Below are 18,573 nucleotides of genomic sequence, written 5' to 3' on the forward strand. Positions count from 1 at the left end.
TCCTGACACTGTTTTATAGCTGCTCTAATATGTTATTTGTCTCCCGAGGAAGACCTCAATTCAGGGAATTTGTTAGGCTACAACAGATTGTACGGTACGGGGAATTTTCCTTATGAACATGGAGGCGTGGTATAGGAGAGGGGACAGGACTGGTAGTGTAAAGCGGATATTAGGATATGGCTCCTATTACAGTTAATACGGTTAATAGGGGCTCTCTCTCTCTCTCTAGTGAACATGAAAACTTCAAACTAAACTCTCAGATCAGATCACACGCAGCCCCTCCTCCTCCTCCTTCCAGGGGATGCCTGGATCGCTAGCATCCAGTAACACAGAGGCAACACAAACTTTCAAGAGGGCTCCCGGGGAGACTTTCCCAGTGCAGATCTGTGAATCCCAGCCCCGCTTTGGCACCCACCCAGTCATGGGGTTTGACCTGGATCGTTTCTCCGAAGCTGTGGACGCTAACTTGAAATGCAAGCTGTGCAGCAAAGTGCTCGAGGAGCCGCTTTCCACCCCCTGCGGGCACGTCTTCTGCGCAGGGTGCCTGCTGCCCTGGGCGGTGCAGAAGCGGCTGTGCCCCTTGCAGTGCCAGCCCATCTCTGCCAAGGAGCTGCACCAGGTCCTGCCGCTGAGGAATCTCATTCAGAAGCTGGAGATCAAGTGCGAGCACCATCGCAGGGGCTGCGGCAAGTCGGTCAGGCTGCAGGACTTGGCCGAACACACGGAGATGTGTGACTTTAGCCCGGCCAAATGCCGGAACAAGGGCTGCCAGGAGGTGCTGGACCTGAAGGACATGGACTGGCACGTGCGGGAGAGCTGTGAGCACAGGGCTGTGGGCATTTGCCTGAAGGGTTGTGGTTTGATGCTGCTGCACCGGGACCTGCTACAGGGCGAGCAACACTGCTGCCTGAGGGCGCTCAGGACGCAAAACGGCATCCTGCTGGGCAAAACGGGCAACCTGGAACAGGAGCTGAAGAAACAGGCCACCAAATGGAGCAAACGAGAGAAATCCCTGCTGGCTCAGCTTTCAGCGCTGCAGAACGAAGTGCAGCTCACGGCTCTAAGGTATCAGAAGAAGTTCAACGAGTATATGGTTCACATCGGCAACATCACCAAGAATTTGGCTAACCACTCTAGGGTAAGTGCTGGACCTCTCTCACTGATGAACCTTTAATAATGTTTGTTTAAGTAGCAGGGATTAATAGGAAGTGGAATAATGGAATGCATTTAACAGCTTAATTCGGCTGCGCAGCGGCAGGGGCATTGATTGGCCCAACTTAGCAGTTTCTCTTCCTAAAAATACTTTCCATGCCCCTCCCACCATCCATCCATCCCTCCCTCCCCCAGTCTGTCACCTAAGCCTACAAGCTAGTCCCCCAGCCTGCATCCTTTAGTCACTAGCCTTTACTGTAACCAATCTATTATTCCTATCTAACAAGCCATCTTCCCCTACTCAAGGCATATTTATCCCAAATTGTCATTCAGCCCCACTCTGGAAGCCAGCTGGCCAGCCTATCCACACCGTCAGCAATTGCTATTGCTATTTTTTGTTATATTTGTACCCTGCACTTTCCCACTCATGGCAGGCTTGCCCAGAGCCACAAGGAGCAAGGTGGGAATCGAACTCAGTTCCCCAGGACCAGAGTCCACCACTAGGCCACTCCTCCACTCCCTCTGTTAACAAGCCTCTTTAATTTGTCAGCCTATTTCTTCTAACCCTCCTGACTCACTAACCTGCCCACTAGGCAGCCTATCTGCCCAGTCAGCTATCCCCACTTAGCCAGCCTTTGTCACCCTCCTGCAGCCAGTCTCCCTTCCTTAAGTCAGTCATGCATCCAGCTTGCATGTGGTCCCAGCCGCTCATCCCTAACCAGCCAGCTAACCTGCTGCACTGTCCATTAAGACATTTTTCACCTGCCAACCAGCCTAATCTTTATTAGTACTAACTGCAAATTATTTCTGTAGTGTTAGTAGATATGCGCAGCGCTGTATACATTATATGCAGGTACTTTCTCTGTCCCTTGGGCAATGGAGTGTTAGGTGATTTGCCCAGGGTCATAAGGCAATCTTCACCTTCAAGTCAGCTAGCCAGCCTCCTCTCTACTGTCAGTCATTTCTCCACATTAAGCCTTTAACCCCCAACTAGCCTGCTCCACCATTTAATTCCCTCCAGACTGCCTTCCAGGTCTTCCCGCAAACCAGCCTGCCTTCATCCCAACTGAGAAAATTAGAAAGTCATGGGATAGGAGGCAATGTCCTTCTGTGGATTAGGAACAGGTTATCGGACAGAAAACAGAGGGTAAGGTTAAATGGCCATTTTTCTCAATGGAGGAGGGTGAATAGTGGAGTGCCACAGAGATCTGTACTGGGACCAGTTCTATTTAAGATATTTATACATGATCTGGAAAACGGAATGAGTGAGGTGATTAAATTTGCAGATGACACAAAACTATTCAACATTGTCAAAATGCATGCAGATTGTGAAAAATTGCTGGAAGACTTTAGGAAACTGGAAGACTGGGCATCCAAATATCAGATGAAATTTAATGTGGACAAATGCAAAGTGATGCACGTTGGGAAGAATAATGCAAATCATAGTTACCTGATGCTGGGGTCCACCTTAGGAGTCAACACTCAAGAAAAAGATCTAGGTGTCATTGTAGACAATACGCTGAAATCTTCTGCCCCGTGTGCGGCGGTGGCCAAAAAAGCAAACAGGATACTAAAAATTATTAGGAAAGGGATGCAAAGTAACCTCACCTTCAGTACTGCATTCAATTCTGGTCGCCATATCTCAAAAAAGATATAGAGGAATTAGAAAAGGTTCAAAGAAGAACAACTTAGACGATAAAGGGGATGAAACTCCTCCCATAAAGAGGTCAGCTCGGTTAATGTGGGGATTGGTTAAGAGATGGCTGAGAGGGGATATGATTGAGGTCTATAAAAACCTGAGTGGTGTAGAACGGGTAAAAGTGAATTGATTTTTCACTCTTTCAAAAAAAAAAAAAAAAAGACCAGGGGAAATACTTTTAAAACAAACTTAAAGAATAGGTAACCTCTGGAACTCGCTGCTGGAGGATGTGGTAACAGCAATTAGAATATCTGGGTTTAAAAAAGGTTTGGACAAGTTCCTGTAGGAAACGTCCATAGTCTGTTATTGACATGGACATGAGGAAAGCCACTGCTTTCTCCAGGATTGGTAGCATGGAATGTTGCTACTAATTGGGTTTTCACCATATACTTGTGACCTGGATTGTCCACTGTTGGAAGCAGGATACTGGACTAGATAGACCATTGGTCTGACACAGTATGGCTATTCTTATCTAACCAGCAGCCTGCCTACCTCCCCAGTGAACCAGTCCTCCATTCATCCAGCCTGGCGCTCCCAAACCAGCCATCCTGACTGCCAGGGCCGTGCCTAGGGTCTCTGGCGCCCCCCTGCAGACTATCAGTTGTGCACGCGCCCCCGCCCCCTGACTTTTAAATTTACCTCCCTCCGACGTCTGCGCGGCATCAGTGAAAGCGCTGCCTATCTGACGTCTCTCCACCAGCCCAGCCTTCCCTTCGCTCGTTCATTCCCTCTGTGTCCCGCCTTCTTCTGACATCATTTCCTTGAGGGCGGGACACAGAGGGAACGAACGAGCGACGGGAAGGCTGGTGGAGAGATGTCAGACAGGCAGCACTTTCACTGATTCTGCGCAGACGTCGGAGGCGGAGCGAGGTAAATTTAAAGCGCCAGGGAATCTGAGATGGAGGGGAGCGGAGGAGTAAGGTTTTTTTTTTTAATACAAGCAACAGTGCTGCGCCCTTGAAGGCAGGCACCCCCCTGCAGCGATTACCGCGCTTACCGTATTGGCACGGCCCTGCTGACAGCTTTCAGTCCGCCAATTAGCCTTCTGTTCCAGTCAACTTTCTCCCTCAAACCAGACTGCCTGATCCCCAAATCATTCATTTCCCCGTCACTCAGTCATTGTTCACCAGCTAGCAAGTCTGCTCCTTTCCAAATCAACCTGTCACACAGTCAGCCATTCCCTCCAACAAGTAGACCTTTCCCTACATTGGCCATTTCCTCCAAACCAACTAATCTGATTCCTGTCCAGTCATTCCTTCCACACCAGTCAGCAAGCCAGCCTGCCTGCCCCTCCCCAGTCATTCTTTCCCTTTCAATCTGCCTCATCCCAGCCTGCCTTCAACCAAAGAACACTCTTTTCCTACAGCTAATACTCATACTCCCATCTGCCTGCCTGTTGTCCTCCCAACAAGCTAGCCAGACAGCCAGCCTGCCTCATTCATTAGCCATCCAGGCTATAATTTTGACCAGCTAATCAACCAACATGGTGGCCTTAAGTCAACAAGTTATTCTGTCTGCCCCCAGCAAGCTGTTCCCCTCAACCAGCTATCCTGGCTCCAATCAGTTGTTCTCAACCAGCAAGCCTGTGTTCAGTTTGCCAGTCCCTACCCCCCACACCCATTCTCCCAATCAGACAGCCTCCTGCACCCCATTAGTGAGCTAGCTAGTCACCCTGTCTCCCCTTTCCAAGAAACCTATTCTCTTCCTATCTTGTTCTGCTGCTCCACTGGAACAGATGATGCTGTCACTGTGTGACTTTCTGTGAGTTTGAACTTCTGCAGTGCTTGTAATTTTTCACTCTCAGTCCCATGAGGTATGAAAAGTACAGGCATCCTCTTCCTCAGATTTACAGAGAACTGTGCAGTAGCAGTGAGTTAAAAGAGAACTAGAATTTGTTCCAGAGAGGTCTGCCACAAATTAAGTCCCGGTAAGCAACATTATTTATACCACTCAGTCCACATCTGGGCTAGATCACTGCATACCCTGTAACTGTGACCACCTTCTATATATCTTCTTCAGTCTAGCCACCCATTTATTCATCCCGGTGCCTTTGTCAAATCCATCCAACTGCACGTCCCGTCTGCTTCCTATTAAGATATTTCATTGCATTGTGCTGACATTTTGAGCATCATATCTACTGTGCTGCTTACTATGATGTATAATTTGTATTCTGTTGACATTTATCACGTTTCTGTCATATGAATGTTCTACTGTGCTGCTGAATGTGTATATTATTAGTAGGATTTAAATTGCTTGTCTCCAAGCTTACCTCATTGTGCTGTGTATTATCCTGCCATTTGGTCATTTTACTATTGTGACGCAGTTACTACAATCTAAGGGGTACTAAAAAGAGGCCTGCGCTATCGCTAGTGTGGGATTTTCCCATGTGTTGAGGTCACTCTTAGCATGGCTGTAAAATGGCTGCATTTCCTATCAAACATATAAACGGCGAGTGACCGTACTCACTCGCAAATGCGCAGTAGACTTCCCTCTCTGCCCCCCCCCCCGCGTCAATACGTGATGACGGGGGAGCGGGACAGAGAGGGAAACTGTGCAAAGGGGAGGGAGCCGCCGAGGTCGCCACCTCTCCCCCTCCCCCCTCCGAGGTCGCCACCACTGGTACACCCCCCCCCCCGGAGTCGCCGCCACCCCTCCACCCGACCCATCGTTTCGCTATTCAACTTGCATCTCCGGAACAGGCAGATCAGCTGAGCTGCCGTTGGCCTTCCTTCACTGCCTGTGTCCCGCCCTCGCCGACGTTACGTCACACGAGGGCGGGACACAGGCAGAGAAGGAAGGCCGACGGCTCCGGAGATGTCAGTTGAATAGCGAAGAGACGAGCCGGTGGCGACTCGGGGGGGGGGGGGGGTACCGGCAGCGATGACCTGGGGGGGGAGGGGCCAGCGGTGACCTCGAGGGGAGGGGGCAGTGGCGACCCAATAGCCCGTTTTAACGGGCTCAACGGCTAGTACTCTCTATAAATGGCTATGCGCTAATTTCCCAATTAGCACGTGGCCCTTAACGTGGGTGCACGTACTGACACCTATTTTCCAGGCGATAAGGGTTCCCACACTAATTGGTTTTCATGCGGCGATGTAGCTATGCTAATTGATTAGCGTAGAACATGCCTACCCGCTGTCTCCAAACACACCCCTATTGCTAAAAAAATTAAAATTCACCTGAGGCAAGTATGACTCTCTATATGATACTTTCTAGGATATAGAGGAAAAGACTTCAGAAACTCGGTAACAGCTGATATCTATTTGATTAATGCAGCCGACCGCTTTGCTCTGCGTGAGCTGAATTTAATGCTCATGCTGGCGAGAATCGTCATCAGTCAAAAAACCTCTATTGGCACTAGATTAGAATCTTAAATATAGTTATTTCTACAGTGTGAAATAGTACAACATTGGTACTTAGCTGTGGCCTGTGCTGAGACTGTTGAGAATGTCCACGTGGGCATTTCCTCTATATCCTAGAAAGTATAATATAGAGAGTCCTAGTTGCCTCGGGTGAATTTTTGATGATAAAAAAATAAAAAGTATCGACCTGAAAATTACTGCAGGACACCTGAACGCACCCCGCAGTAATGCTTTTTACCCTGCGGTAAGCACACGTTATTGCTTACTGCAGCTTAGTAAAAGGGTCCGCTAAGTTCTTTATGTCAAGTTTCATAAAGGCAGTTAATAAATTCTAATCCATAAATAAATACTACAATAGGGATATGCAGGTAGAAAAGCTGTCATTTTATTTTTAATTTCATTTCTTTTAATTTTGTTTAATGTGTGCTATTTTGAAATGTAATGCACAGAAAAAGTAGTAGACACTACCTTAAAAGAATACCAATACAGTTCTTATAAACTGCTAATTTCCCCAACAGATGGGTTCATTGCATTGTACAATAATAAGATAATGCAGATCATCTATCGATACATATTACATAAAAACATTTTTAAAAACACTCAATCGGTGTATAACCCAAGTTTCCATTTTATATATACTCAAAAAAAAAGTTTTAGCCTTCTTCCGAAATGCTAAATAGTTATATTCAGTCCTAATATATAGAGGCGAAGAGTTCCAAAGAGAAATCCCTAGAACTGAAAAAGTTGAATTAACCACTCTAAAGAAGTGGATATTGCGCATGCATAAAGCATGCTTTTTTAGTTTCATTCAATGCAAGCGAAAATTTTACAGTGCACTAAATTTGGTACACACTAAAAACTTTAACACACAATAAAACTGAATGGACATCCTTATTTTAAAATTCTCTCAATTTCTTTCACGGTTTCACAGAATAAGTATAACAAGCTTCTCTTAGATCAAATTTCTGAAAGGAAACTCTTTGCTATGAATGATTATCACAAACAAGTCTCTTCATTTTCCTCCTTTCTAACAAATGCAGTGGATCTGAACAGATGATAATTGTTACTACTGGCAGTGGCGTCGCGAGGGCAGCTGACACCCGGGGCGGGTCGCTGCTGCGCACCCCCCCCCCCCCCCGGGTGCAGCGCGGTGCACCTTCCCCCCTCCGGAGCGCAACCCCCCCCCGAGAACATACCTGAAAGGCGGTGAGGGGCGGGCAGGAAAGCCAATCCGCCGAGTGCACGCCGCTGGGGGGTGTCGGCGCCTCGCTGGTTCCCTGCTCTCTCTGCCCCGGAACAGGAAGTAACCTGTTCCAGGGCAGAGAGAGCAAGGAACCAGTGAGGCGCCGACACCCCCCAGAGGCGTGCACCCGGGGCGGACCGCCCCACCACCCCCCTTCCTACGCCACTGACTACTGGTACTGAAGGACACATCTGTTTGGAGGATCACATACTGACAAAGTTATGAATCAGTGCAGAGCTGCATAGAGACACAACTGAGCCTGGGGCAGGACAACCCCTCCACTGGGGGCAAGCACTTAGTCCTGCTGCCTCTCCCATACATAGGCCTCCTCCCACACTCAGGCCTCAGCCCCCACCCCCACCCTCTTACCTTCCTGTGTCTGCTCCTTCCTCGTTCTGTCATCTCCTGCTCCTGTGTGCCGCTGATTGGATTGTTAATCAATTAAGTTGTGACTGCAATTTGTCTATGTGGCCAAATTAGTGCGCACAACTTAAGGCGCTATATATAGAATTTGGGTGTCCGTATGTAAGCGTCGCACCCACCGATGTGCTATTCTGTAAATGGCATTCCAAGTTGGGTGCTGTTTATAGAAAAGTGTGTAGCACCGGGATCCGTGCCCGGAGGATTTTACATCAACTGAAACCTCTTTATAGAATAGCGCTTAGCAAGATGTGCATGCGAATCCAAGTTGTTGTCAATTAGCACCAATAATTGCTTGTTAGTACCCAATTATTAGTGCTAATTGACTCTAATTGAATTGGGTGTGCACCCAAATTTGCACGCACAGTTTTGAGCGCCTTATATAGAATCTAGTTAGAATGTAACACAAAGGTGACATTACCATAGGGATGTGCATGGGTGGCAGTGGTGTATCCATTCTAGATGTGTGTTGCACCCCCTGTCAGACAGTGTTTCTGCATTCTCCCTCCTGCCCTTTGTCACTTAGGGCAGGAGGGAGAATGCAGATAAACTGATTGACATCTGTCACTTCCCTTCCTGGCCCCACAAAGCTCTGCATTTCATCCCCACTCATTCCTCCCTCCCCCACACATCAAATCACCTGTGCTCCAGTCTTCACCTGGGCAGCAGCACTTTCTCTCACTCTGACCCGTCCTGCCCCTTCTGATGCAACTTCCTGTTTTGTGAAGGGTGAGATGGTTCAGAGTGAGAGAAAGTGAGTATTGCGTGCCACTGCTGATTCCCAGGCAAGAATAGAGTGAGGTGATTTGAAGGTATGGATGGGGGAGGGGTGCAGAGGGTGGTGCGGGATGGTGCAGGGGGCAGTAGACTCACCTACTGAGAAAAATTCATGGATATGTTGCTGATGGGTGGAGCATGGGACAGTCCCATACTTATGTACATAACTTCTAGAATACTATAAATTACACACTAAAATACATTTACACACATTTACACCTGCCTGTTACATGGTGAAAGTGATAGCACCTGAATGCTGACACGTGAATACTGACATGCTCTATTCTATAACAGGATCTGAGCACTCACATGCCATTATACAGTTACAGTTCAGTTAATTTATATCCCGCTAATACCAGGAACATAGCTCATAGCGGAGTACAACTAAGATACCAGATCAAAAATTAATCTAGCGTCTTTGTGAGCTGGCTGTATAATCTTTCTATAGTCTTTGGACGGGCACACAAAACCCATGCTGGAAAAATAACTGAAGTAGACTGGGATACAAATGTCATAAATAAATACAAATACCCATTTATCACACAAAAATATACAAAAGTGAAGGTATAAAAACAAAAAGGCTTATAATCCATACAATAAAGTAAAATGATTTCAAAAAGTATTTATTTATTTGTAGCATTTGTATCCCACATTTTCCCACCTATTTGCAGTATCAAAGGTCTTCCTCGCGAGACTGCCACGGGAATTCACGACCACCATTTTCACTACACAGCGGGTGGGAGCAGGATTGCCACTAGACTGGAAAGGGCCTATGGGTGAGGGGGAGGGCAGAGTTGGTGCATAGCCTGCAAGGATGGTTTTTTTGTTGAGGAAGGGAGAGCTGGCTGGACGGGGGTGGGTTTATGGTAGCATAGGGAGAGGGGCTATGCTTTTAATTTTGGCTGAAACCAAGCTGTGCATTTCAGCCACAGATTCACTTTTGTCTGGAACTGAAAGCCCCAGTTTCAGTTGCCCTTTACAAGGAGCTACAGAGGGATTTGAACCAGGTTTCCCTGGTTCTCAGCTTGCTGCTTTCACTATTAGGCTATTCCCCCCTATAACTCCGTTATAATTGTGATGTAATGTTGAAAGGTAGTTAATATGTAATGAATATAATTTTATAACAGTTTGCTCTGTTTGGGAAGCCAAATAGGTGCTTTTTTATAAAAACACATACGGCCAGATTCAGCAAATGGCACCCAAACTTAGGCGCTGTTAAGATCTGCACTGTGCTAGTATTCTCTAAAGGACGCTCTGCGAAGATTGCCCTTTATAGAATACCAGCATAGCGTGTTTCTTGTGCCTAACTTTAGTGTGAGCATTTACGTCTGCCATAAGCTGGTGTAAATGCTCACACCTAACTGAAGGCAGTTAAGTATTCAAATGTAGGTATTGGGAACACCCCTGATCTGCCCATGCCCCTCCCAGAGACATGCCTTCTTTTGAGTTGCACGCTATGAAATTAAGGTTCATATGTTATAGAATAGGGCGTAGGGCAGACCCACGCAAGTCTTTATTACTGCCAGTTAATTGGCTGTGAACTCTTCATTGAGTAATTAGGTTACATGTGGATCTGGGGGTCCATTCCCAAATGTTAGTAACCTATATAGAATCTGGAGGATAGTCTCACAAAATCTGCCGAAATTGTGTCTAAAATGCAGCTTGACACCTGCTCGAGAACAGGTGTAAGATACGTGCTGAAGTATGCATGTTGGTGTGCATTCTGTAACCTACGGGGTTACAGCGGCGGAGAGCGTTTTGCTGACCGCTGTGGACATAATTCCCGGATATTCACTGCCTGACCATGTCCGGGGCTGGCATTGAATATCTGGTTTATGCAGAGCCAGCTAATGCATAGCTGGTTAAGTTGATATTTAGAACTTAAGTGACTGTGGGTTACCACATGAAGGGGGTCCTTTAAGCTGCGATAAAAGGAGGCCTGTGCCAGCACCAGTTCAAGTTTTTGATGCGTGCTGAGGCCCCCTTTCAATGCAGCAGGTAAAAAAGCTGTCTTTTTTTCACAAAAAGAAATGGCCATGCGATAAATGAACCACTTGCCATATAGCCATTTCAGGGGGAGCACTTACTGCCACCCATTGACATGGCAGTAAGGGGTCCTGCGCTAACCCAGTGGTAACCAGGCAGTGCACGGTGCTGCCTGATTACCGCCGGATCAGCACAAGCACTATAAAAATAGACAATATTTTTGTAGCGCTGGAAATGGCGTGCACTGGGGGGTGGGCACTACTGCTGGGCTCCTGTGGTAGTTCCAGATTGGCACACTGCAAGCTTGTTGCCGCGCGCCAACCCTTTAGTAAGAGAGCTCCAAAGATAGGGCTGTGTTTCATGTGGTCCCATTTATGTGGCTACCCTGGCTGGTTAAGTGCTGAATATCGGCACTTAACCATCCAACTTCTGACTCCGCCCCCCGGAATGCCTCCAAAATAACCGTTGTTCGCTTTGCCACTAACTGGTTATTTTCAGCGGTGATAACTGATTAAGTGCCACTGAAAATGAGCAGATAGCCCGAACAAGAGATTTAACTGGTCAGCAGCCATTTCTGGCCAGTTAAGTCGTTATAAGTATCAACCAGTACCTGTGTAATTTATGATGCCACCCACGGTCCATCCAAAATATGGTCCCAATCACACTTACATATGGGTCATTTAAAAGAATGCACCTTTCAGGCTCCTAAATTGGAGTTTATATGTGAAACATCCTTAATGTAATTTCCCCCGAAAGTCTGCCTCTTGCAGTGAGTGCAAACAGTTCCAAGGCAGTTGAAGCAAAATGCACTTGGTGATTTAATCTTCAAAACAAATCCGATTCAGATCAACTGTTGAGGGAAGAAGGCCAAAACACATTCAGTAGCTCAGCAATCAATTAGGCAATTGCTCTTCCTGGAGGGACCATTTGTTTGGAAATGTAACATATGGGGCCTAGTCAGTAAGGATTTCCTGGTCAGAAAGCTAACCCTGATCAGAGCCCAAAACTGGTAGCTCAATATGTTGATATGTATCATTAGGTTACGTCATTTCTTAGGCAAGCGGAACATTTGCTTTTTACGTTTGGCTTCCTCTGGCTTTGTGGATAGGAGTTCCTTCAGAAGTTAAAGTGAAATCTGTTTGTTAAACTAATCCTGTCTGCCAAGAAGATAATCTCTTTACGAAAGAAATGTATCTTGCCTTTGCTTGGTTGATTCATTGCTCGGAACAAAGAAAAGAGGAAACTGCATTTCTATTCTTGCTGTTGAAAAATGAGGACTTTGGGGGCAAGAAGAAATGCCACATCCAATGCACAAGTATGCAGTGGGGATGAAAATTACTGCATGTGTTTGACCGATTTGTCGGATTTCATTTTTTTCTGGTAAGATTAAGCAGTTGGCAACTATGACCAGTGCCAGATGGACTTCTATGGTCTGTGTCCCACAAAAGGCAAAAGAAAGGTGTGGATTAAGGAACTAAAGTCAGTGCAAGGCAGATTTCTATAGTCTGTGTCTCGCAAATGATAAAAAAGAGGTGTGGATTAGGGAACTAAGGCCAGTGCTGGACAGACTTCTATGGTCTGTGTCCCACAAATGGTAAAAGACAGGTATGGATTAGGGAACTAGAACGGACTTCTACGGTCTGTATCTTGCAAATGGCAAAAGACAGGTATAGGTTAGGGAACTAGGGCCAGATGCACTAAACTTAACGAGCCATTAACGAGCAAGTAGTAAACCGTGGCATGCACTAAATACTTCTCCGAGCCATTTTCCGATCACGGTAGCAGCTAACGAAAACAGAATGCAGATGAGCACATTAGTACCCCAATGTGTATAAATTGTATTGTAATGAGATGCACTACCGTTTTCCGATTGCCTAACCGTGGAAAATCTAATGGGAGGTCTGTACCTCATGATGGGGCTGCGCAACCTCTAAAAACTTCTATAAATGTAACAAAAAAAAAAAATTGTGAAAAAAACGTCCAAGTGCTCGTCAGGGCCGTCCTTCTAAAGCGCCTAACATGGATGTCCTTCACTGAAACATTAAAAAAAAAAGGACGGCCTTGACGAGCACTTGTTAGAGCCGTGGGCCGGAGTGCAAGCTGCAGCCGCCGGTACAGCCGGTGATCCCTGCTGCCCCACTCTTGGAAGAAGGGGGTGGATTGCGGCAGACCATGCAGACCCTCCTCCCCAGGAACGCTCTGGGGGGGGTGAGAGTTGCACCAGCTAAACGCGCTGTGATTGGCGGAGAGAGACCTGGAGGGGGGCATAATCGAAAGGGATGTCCAAATAGTTTATTTGGACGTCTTCGCAGAAAAACATCACAAAAAAACATCCAATTGCTCGTCAGGGCCATCCTTTTTTTTAATGTTTCAGTGAAGGACATCCATGTTAGGCATCCTCGCACGTCCCGATGCTGGCGGTGGTAATTTGATGCAACTCTCACCCCCCAGAGCCGTGCCTCCTGGGGAGGAGGGTCTGCATGGTTAGCCGCAATCCACCCCCTTCTTCCGAGAGTGGCAGGGATCACCGGCTGTACCGGCGGCTCCAGCTTGCGCTCCGACCCGCGGCTCTAACAAGTGCTCTTCAGGGCCGTCCTTTTTGGACGTCCTTGGCATGCGCAAAGCAGCCAGCATAACGCTTGGCTGCTCTGCACATGCTCGACCAGCCGACTGGCCAACTGCTTTCCGAGGAAATAGAGAATGCAAGTGAGCTACAACGAGCAGCTCATTTGCATTCCATTTCCTTGATGCATGGCCATTCCCTACCGATTCGCTATGGAGTGGGTAAGGGAACGGCTCTTCCGAGGACTTTAGTGCATCTAGCCCCTAAGGCCAATGTCGGACAGACTTCTGTGGATTAGGGAACCTGTACAGGACAGACTTCTACAGGCAAAAGACAGATGAAGATCAATTCTGCGTGTTGGATATCACTTTATTATAATATGCTTTGAATGAGGATGCTGTGCATATCAAGGGGGAGGTGAAAGCATCATAATGTTGAGATTAGCAAGTTAAATACTGTTAGCAATACTTTTGGTTATAAAATATTGTCCCAAGACTGCATCATATTTAACTACCTATATGTGGTTGGCAAGATGACAAATTGCCAACCAGAGTTTAAGCATGAATAGGTATAACTTGAACAGAGTGGTGGGTGCAGCTTCATCTTGTTGGGCAGACTGGATGGACCATGCAGATCCCTATCTGCTGTCATCTGCTGTGTTACTGTGCCAGAAAATGTGTTTGCCATGTAACTATTCTTCTCACCATAAAGCTCTGCTCATACTGTCCTGTGATGTTGTATTGCTCCTATATTAAAGTAAGATTTTTTGATGCATTTTCAGTTGCTTTAATATCTTTAAATTGATTTTTCTTGTTTCCCCAGGGAGAAGAATCAAAGCCATTGACAATTGTACTACAGAGAGAAAGTGATGCTCTGGGATTCAATATTATTGGAGGACGGCCCAATCAGGTAACCATGGGTCTATGTTTTTGACAGCCTTTGTCCTTCTGTGTGAGTATTGGTTATATTTAGGTAATAGATGCTCATTCTAGAGCATTTTAGAAAGGCTTTTTGGTGTGCTAAACCTCTTTCAGGAGCGTCCTGAGCCAGAATCACATCCTGTATGACATGCCCCCCAGGCCTCATCTCATCCGCTTTACACCCCCATCTCCCTTATGTTCTGTGTGGCTGCACCGCTTGCCAGGGCTGTGGAGTCTGTGCACTAAACATTCAACTTTGACTGTGACTCCTCTATTTTTCTACTGTCAGACTCCAACCCTGACTCCTACTATATATAGTAAATCTAAGAAAAATTTGATTAATTACAGAAACATAGGATATATCTTTATGTACAAAATTAGGACTAATAGACCACAAAATGTATTTATTTGAAGTCTGAACAAAGAACCTGAACAAAAGAATATATATATAAGTATAAAATGATAAATTTACTCCGGCTGATATTCAGCGCTATTTAATTGGGCAGGAGTGACTCCTGGCCAGTTAGATAGCACTTAACCGGCTAAACTATTATAAAGAACAAAATTACAAAGCATATTCAAAAGCATGGATTGATAAGACAAAATCAACATGGATTTATTTGAAGGGGTGAACAAACATGTGGATAAAGGTGAGCCGGTTGATATTGTATATCTGGATTTTCAAAAGGTGTTTGACAAAGTACCTCATGAAAGACTCCAGAGGAAATTGGAGAGTCATGGGATAGGAGGTAGTGTTCTATTGTGGACTAAAAACTGGTTAAAAGATAGAAAACAGAGAGTAGGGTTAAATGGTCAGTATTCTCAATGACGAAGGGTAGATAGTGGGGTTCCCCAGGGGTCTGTGCTGGGGCCGATGCTTTTTAACATATTTATAAATGATCTAGAGATGGGAGTAACTAGTGAGGTAATTAAATTTGCTGATGACACAAAGTTATTCAAAATTGTTAAATCGCAAAAGGATTGTGAAAAATTACAAGAAGACCTTACAAGACTGGGAGACTGGGCATCTAAATGGCAGATGACGTTTAATGTGAGCAAGTGTAAAGTGATGCACGTGGGAAAGAGGAACCCAAATTATAGCTATGTCATGCAAGATTCCATGTTAGGAGTCAAAGACCAAGAAAGGGATCTAGGTGTCATCATTGAAACCTTCTGCTCAGTGTGCTGCTGCGGCTAAGAAAGCAAATAGAATGTTAGGTATTATTAGGAAAGGAATGGAAAACAAAAATGAGGATGTTATAATGCCTTTGTATTGCTCCATGGTGCGACCGAACCTCGAATATTGTGTTCAATTCTGGTCACCGCATCTCAAAAAAGATGTAGTGGAATTAGAAAAGGTACAGAGAAAGGAAACGAAAATGATAAAGGGGATTGGACGACTTCCCTATGAGGAAAGATTGAAGCAGCTAGGGCTGTTTAGCTTGGAGAAAAGATGGCTGAGGGGAGATATGATAGAGGTCTATAAAATAATGAGTGGAGTGGAACGGGTAGACGTGAATCGTTTGTTTACTCTTTCCAAAAATACTAAGACTAGGGGCATGCGATGAAGGCACAGAACAGTAAATTTAAAACAAATCGGAATTTGTTGCCAGAGAATGTAGTAAAGGCAGTTAGCTTAGCGGAGTTTAAAAAATGTTTAGACGGCTTCCTAAAGGAAAAGTCCATAGACCATTATTAAAATGGCTGGGGAAAACCCACTGCTTATTTCTGGCATAAGCAGCATAAAATGTATTGAACTTTTTGGGGCTCTTGCCAGGTATGTGTGACCTGGATTGGCCACTGTTGGAAACTGAATGCTGGGCTTGATGGACCTTTGGTCTGTCCTAGTGTGGCAATACTTATGTACTTATGTAAGCACTAATATTCAGTGCGATATAGCCAATTATCACCACCGAATATTACTGCTTAGCGCACGCCGCCAGATTCTATATATTCTGCCTAGCATTTAGTGCCAAAATCCAGGTGTATATGTAACGTAATTGGCTTAACAAGCTAATCAGCGTTGATAACAGCATTTAACAAACAATTATGAGCACTAATTGGTAATAATTAGAATTTGCATGCATAACTCGCTAAGCATATTCTGTAACGTACAGTGCCTAAATACAAATGCGCAGAGCAAAAAAAAGGAGCATGGTTGTGGGCAGGGAAATGGGCATTTCACAGGCATTCCAAAATTTATGTGCACTGTTATAGAATACATTCCTCTGCGCTTATATCTACATGCCAGTATTTACGTCATGTTTTCCTTGGTGTAAATAGATGTGCATAGTTCTAGGCGCTGGGATGGCAACTAAGTGTATTCTATATACCGTGCCTACATTTAGATACGGCTTATAGAATACACTTGGGCGGAAATTTATTCTGTGTGGGTTTTTCAGGCGCCATATCTACAGCGACTAACCGGCTATATCACGTGATATAACCACCTAGCCACAAATATTCAGCACTTCACTGGCCAAGTTTAGCGGCCAAATAGGACCACCTAAATAGCAGTCCTATATTTGGCCATTATAAACTTAACCGGCCAGTGCTGAGTATTGACATAGCCGGTTAAGTTTTAACCGGACGAAAAAGAACTGGATATTCAATGCTGGTCACCAGAAACAGCCCAGCATTGAATATCCAGGCTCAGCACTAATGGCAGGACTTAGCTGGCCTTTCTCCCGTGGGCTGAATATTGGCCGGAATGTATATTATCTTGTTGTAAGTTTTATTTTGAAGCTGGAGTTGGTACATTTTTACTGACTCTGATTACGACTCCACCCAAAATTGCTTCCCACTCTGACTCCAACTCCATGACTCCAATTCCACAGCCCTGCTGCCCACACAGCCCTTGGGACGGCCCTGGCCACTTTAATATGTGGGAAAGGAGCCTTTGCAAAATGATGCAGCTGTATACACACATTTAAGTACGCAGCGTGTAGGCATTTTCTGAGGTGGAGAAGTGATGTACCTTATAAAATGGAGGAGTAGCCTAGTGGTTAGTGCAGTGGACTTTGATCCTGGGGAACTGCGTTCAATTCCCACTGTAGCTCCTTGTGACTCTGGGCAAGTCACTTAACTCTCCATTGCCCCTGGTACAAAATAAGTACCTGAATATATGTGAACCGCTTTGAATTTAGTTGCAAAAACCTCAGAAAGGCGGTATATCAAGTCCCATTTCCATTTCCCTATTTGAGATTCAACATGGAATGTTGCTGTTGCTACTATTTGAGATTCTGGAATGTTGCTACTATTTGAGATTCTACATGGAATGTTGAGATTCTGTTGCTACTATTTTTCTACATGGAATGTTGCTATTCCACTAGCAACATTCCATGTAGAAGTCAGCACTTGCAGATCAGCAATGCGGCATATGTGCAGGACATCAGACTCACTGAAACAGAAGCCTGCGCGGCCAGGTTGCTGATCTGCAAAGGCAGGCTTCTACATGGACTGTTGCTAGTGGAGGAGTAGCGTAGTGGTTAGTGCAGCAGATTCTGATCCTGGGGAACTAGGTTCGATTCCCACTGCAGCTCCTTGTGACTCTGGGCAAGTCACCTAACCCTCCATTGCCCCAGGTACAAATAAGCACCTGTATATAATATGTAAACCACTTTGAATGTAGTTGGAAAAAACACAGAAAGGCGGTATATCAGGTCCCATTTCCATTTCCCTATTTGAGATTCAACATGGAATGTTGCTGTTGCTACTATTTGAGATTCTGGAATGTTGCTACTATTTGAGATTCTACATGGAATGTTGCTATTCCACTAGCAAATAAAGCAAACACTGGGCCTTCAGGATTGAGAAAAATGTAGTCCTTTATTTATGATGAAGACCCGACACGGGCCATGTTTCGGCGTACAAACGCCTGCATCAGGGGTCAAAAGACTCCTATAGATCAGCTTATGGACTAGTGAATAAGGATGTGAAATAAACAATCAGGATATATTTCCCGCTGTTTGAACAACTCGGCTGTAGAACACCTTCAGCATACAAACTAATTAATGAGCTGTTAACAAATTGGTGTTAATTGGCACTCATTTGGGTTTACTTGTAGATCTGCCCTGTGCCCTATTCTATAAAATGCATGTCTAAATTTTATAGCACACAACTCAAAAGGGGACATGGCCATGGGAGGGGTATGAGCGGGTCAGGGGCATCCCTAGAAATTAGGTGTGATGTTATAGAATAGGGTCATTTATTTGCCCAACTGCCATTAGTTGTGTGCCAGCATTTACGTCAGGTTTCAGCAGGCATAAAGGCGACACCCAAAGTTGGGCACAAAATCTGCATTAAGCTAGTATCCATTTACATGGCGGTTCTGTTCTAACACAGCACGGGATTATTTAGTATTGGATCTTTATTTGTTATTGCGTTGCCAGTTTTCAGTGTCTTTTTGGATGAGCACTCTTTTCTTTTTCAAGACTTAAGTGTATATTCAA

At 45.4% G+C, this 18,573-nt stretch overlaps 1 protein-coding gene across 1 annotated transcript in view; it reads left to right on the top strand.

Annotated features, from left to right (window-relative positions):
- Positions 1 to 243: 243 nt before the first annotated feature.
- The window catches only part of PDZRN4 (PDZ domain containing ring finger 4), an 825,447-nt gene continuing 807,117 nt past the window's right edge, over positions 244 to 18,573 (top strand). The window contains exons 1-2 of the mRNA XM_030216753.1: positions 244 to 1,138; positions 14,025 to 14,111. Of these exons, the coding sequence (XP_030072613.1) occupies positions 302 to 1,138; positions 14,025 to 14,111 (924 nt within the window). The 5' untranslated portion in view covers positions 244 to 301. The remainder of the gene's footprint in view (positions 1,139 to 14,024; positions 14,112 to 18,573) is intronic.

The sequence above is a fragment of the Microcaecilia unicolor genome, chromosome 10 (assembly GCF_901765095.1).
Source record: "Microcaecilia unicolor chromosome 10, aMicUni1.1, whole genome shotgun sequence".
Classification (NCBI taxonomy): domain Eukaryota; kingdom Metazoa; phylum Chordata; class Amphibia; order Gymnophiona; family Siphonopidae; genus Microcaecilia; species Microcaecilia unicolor.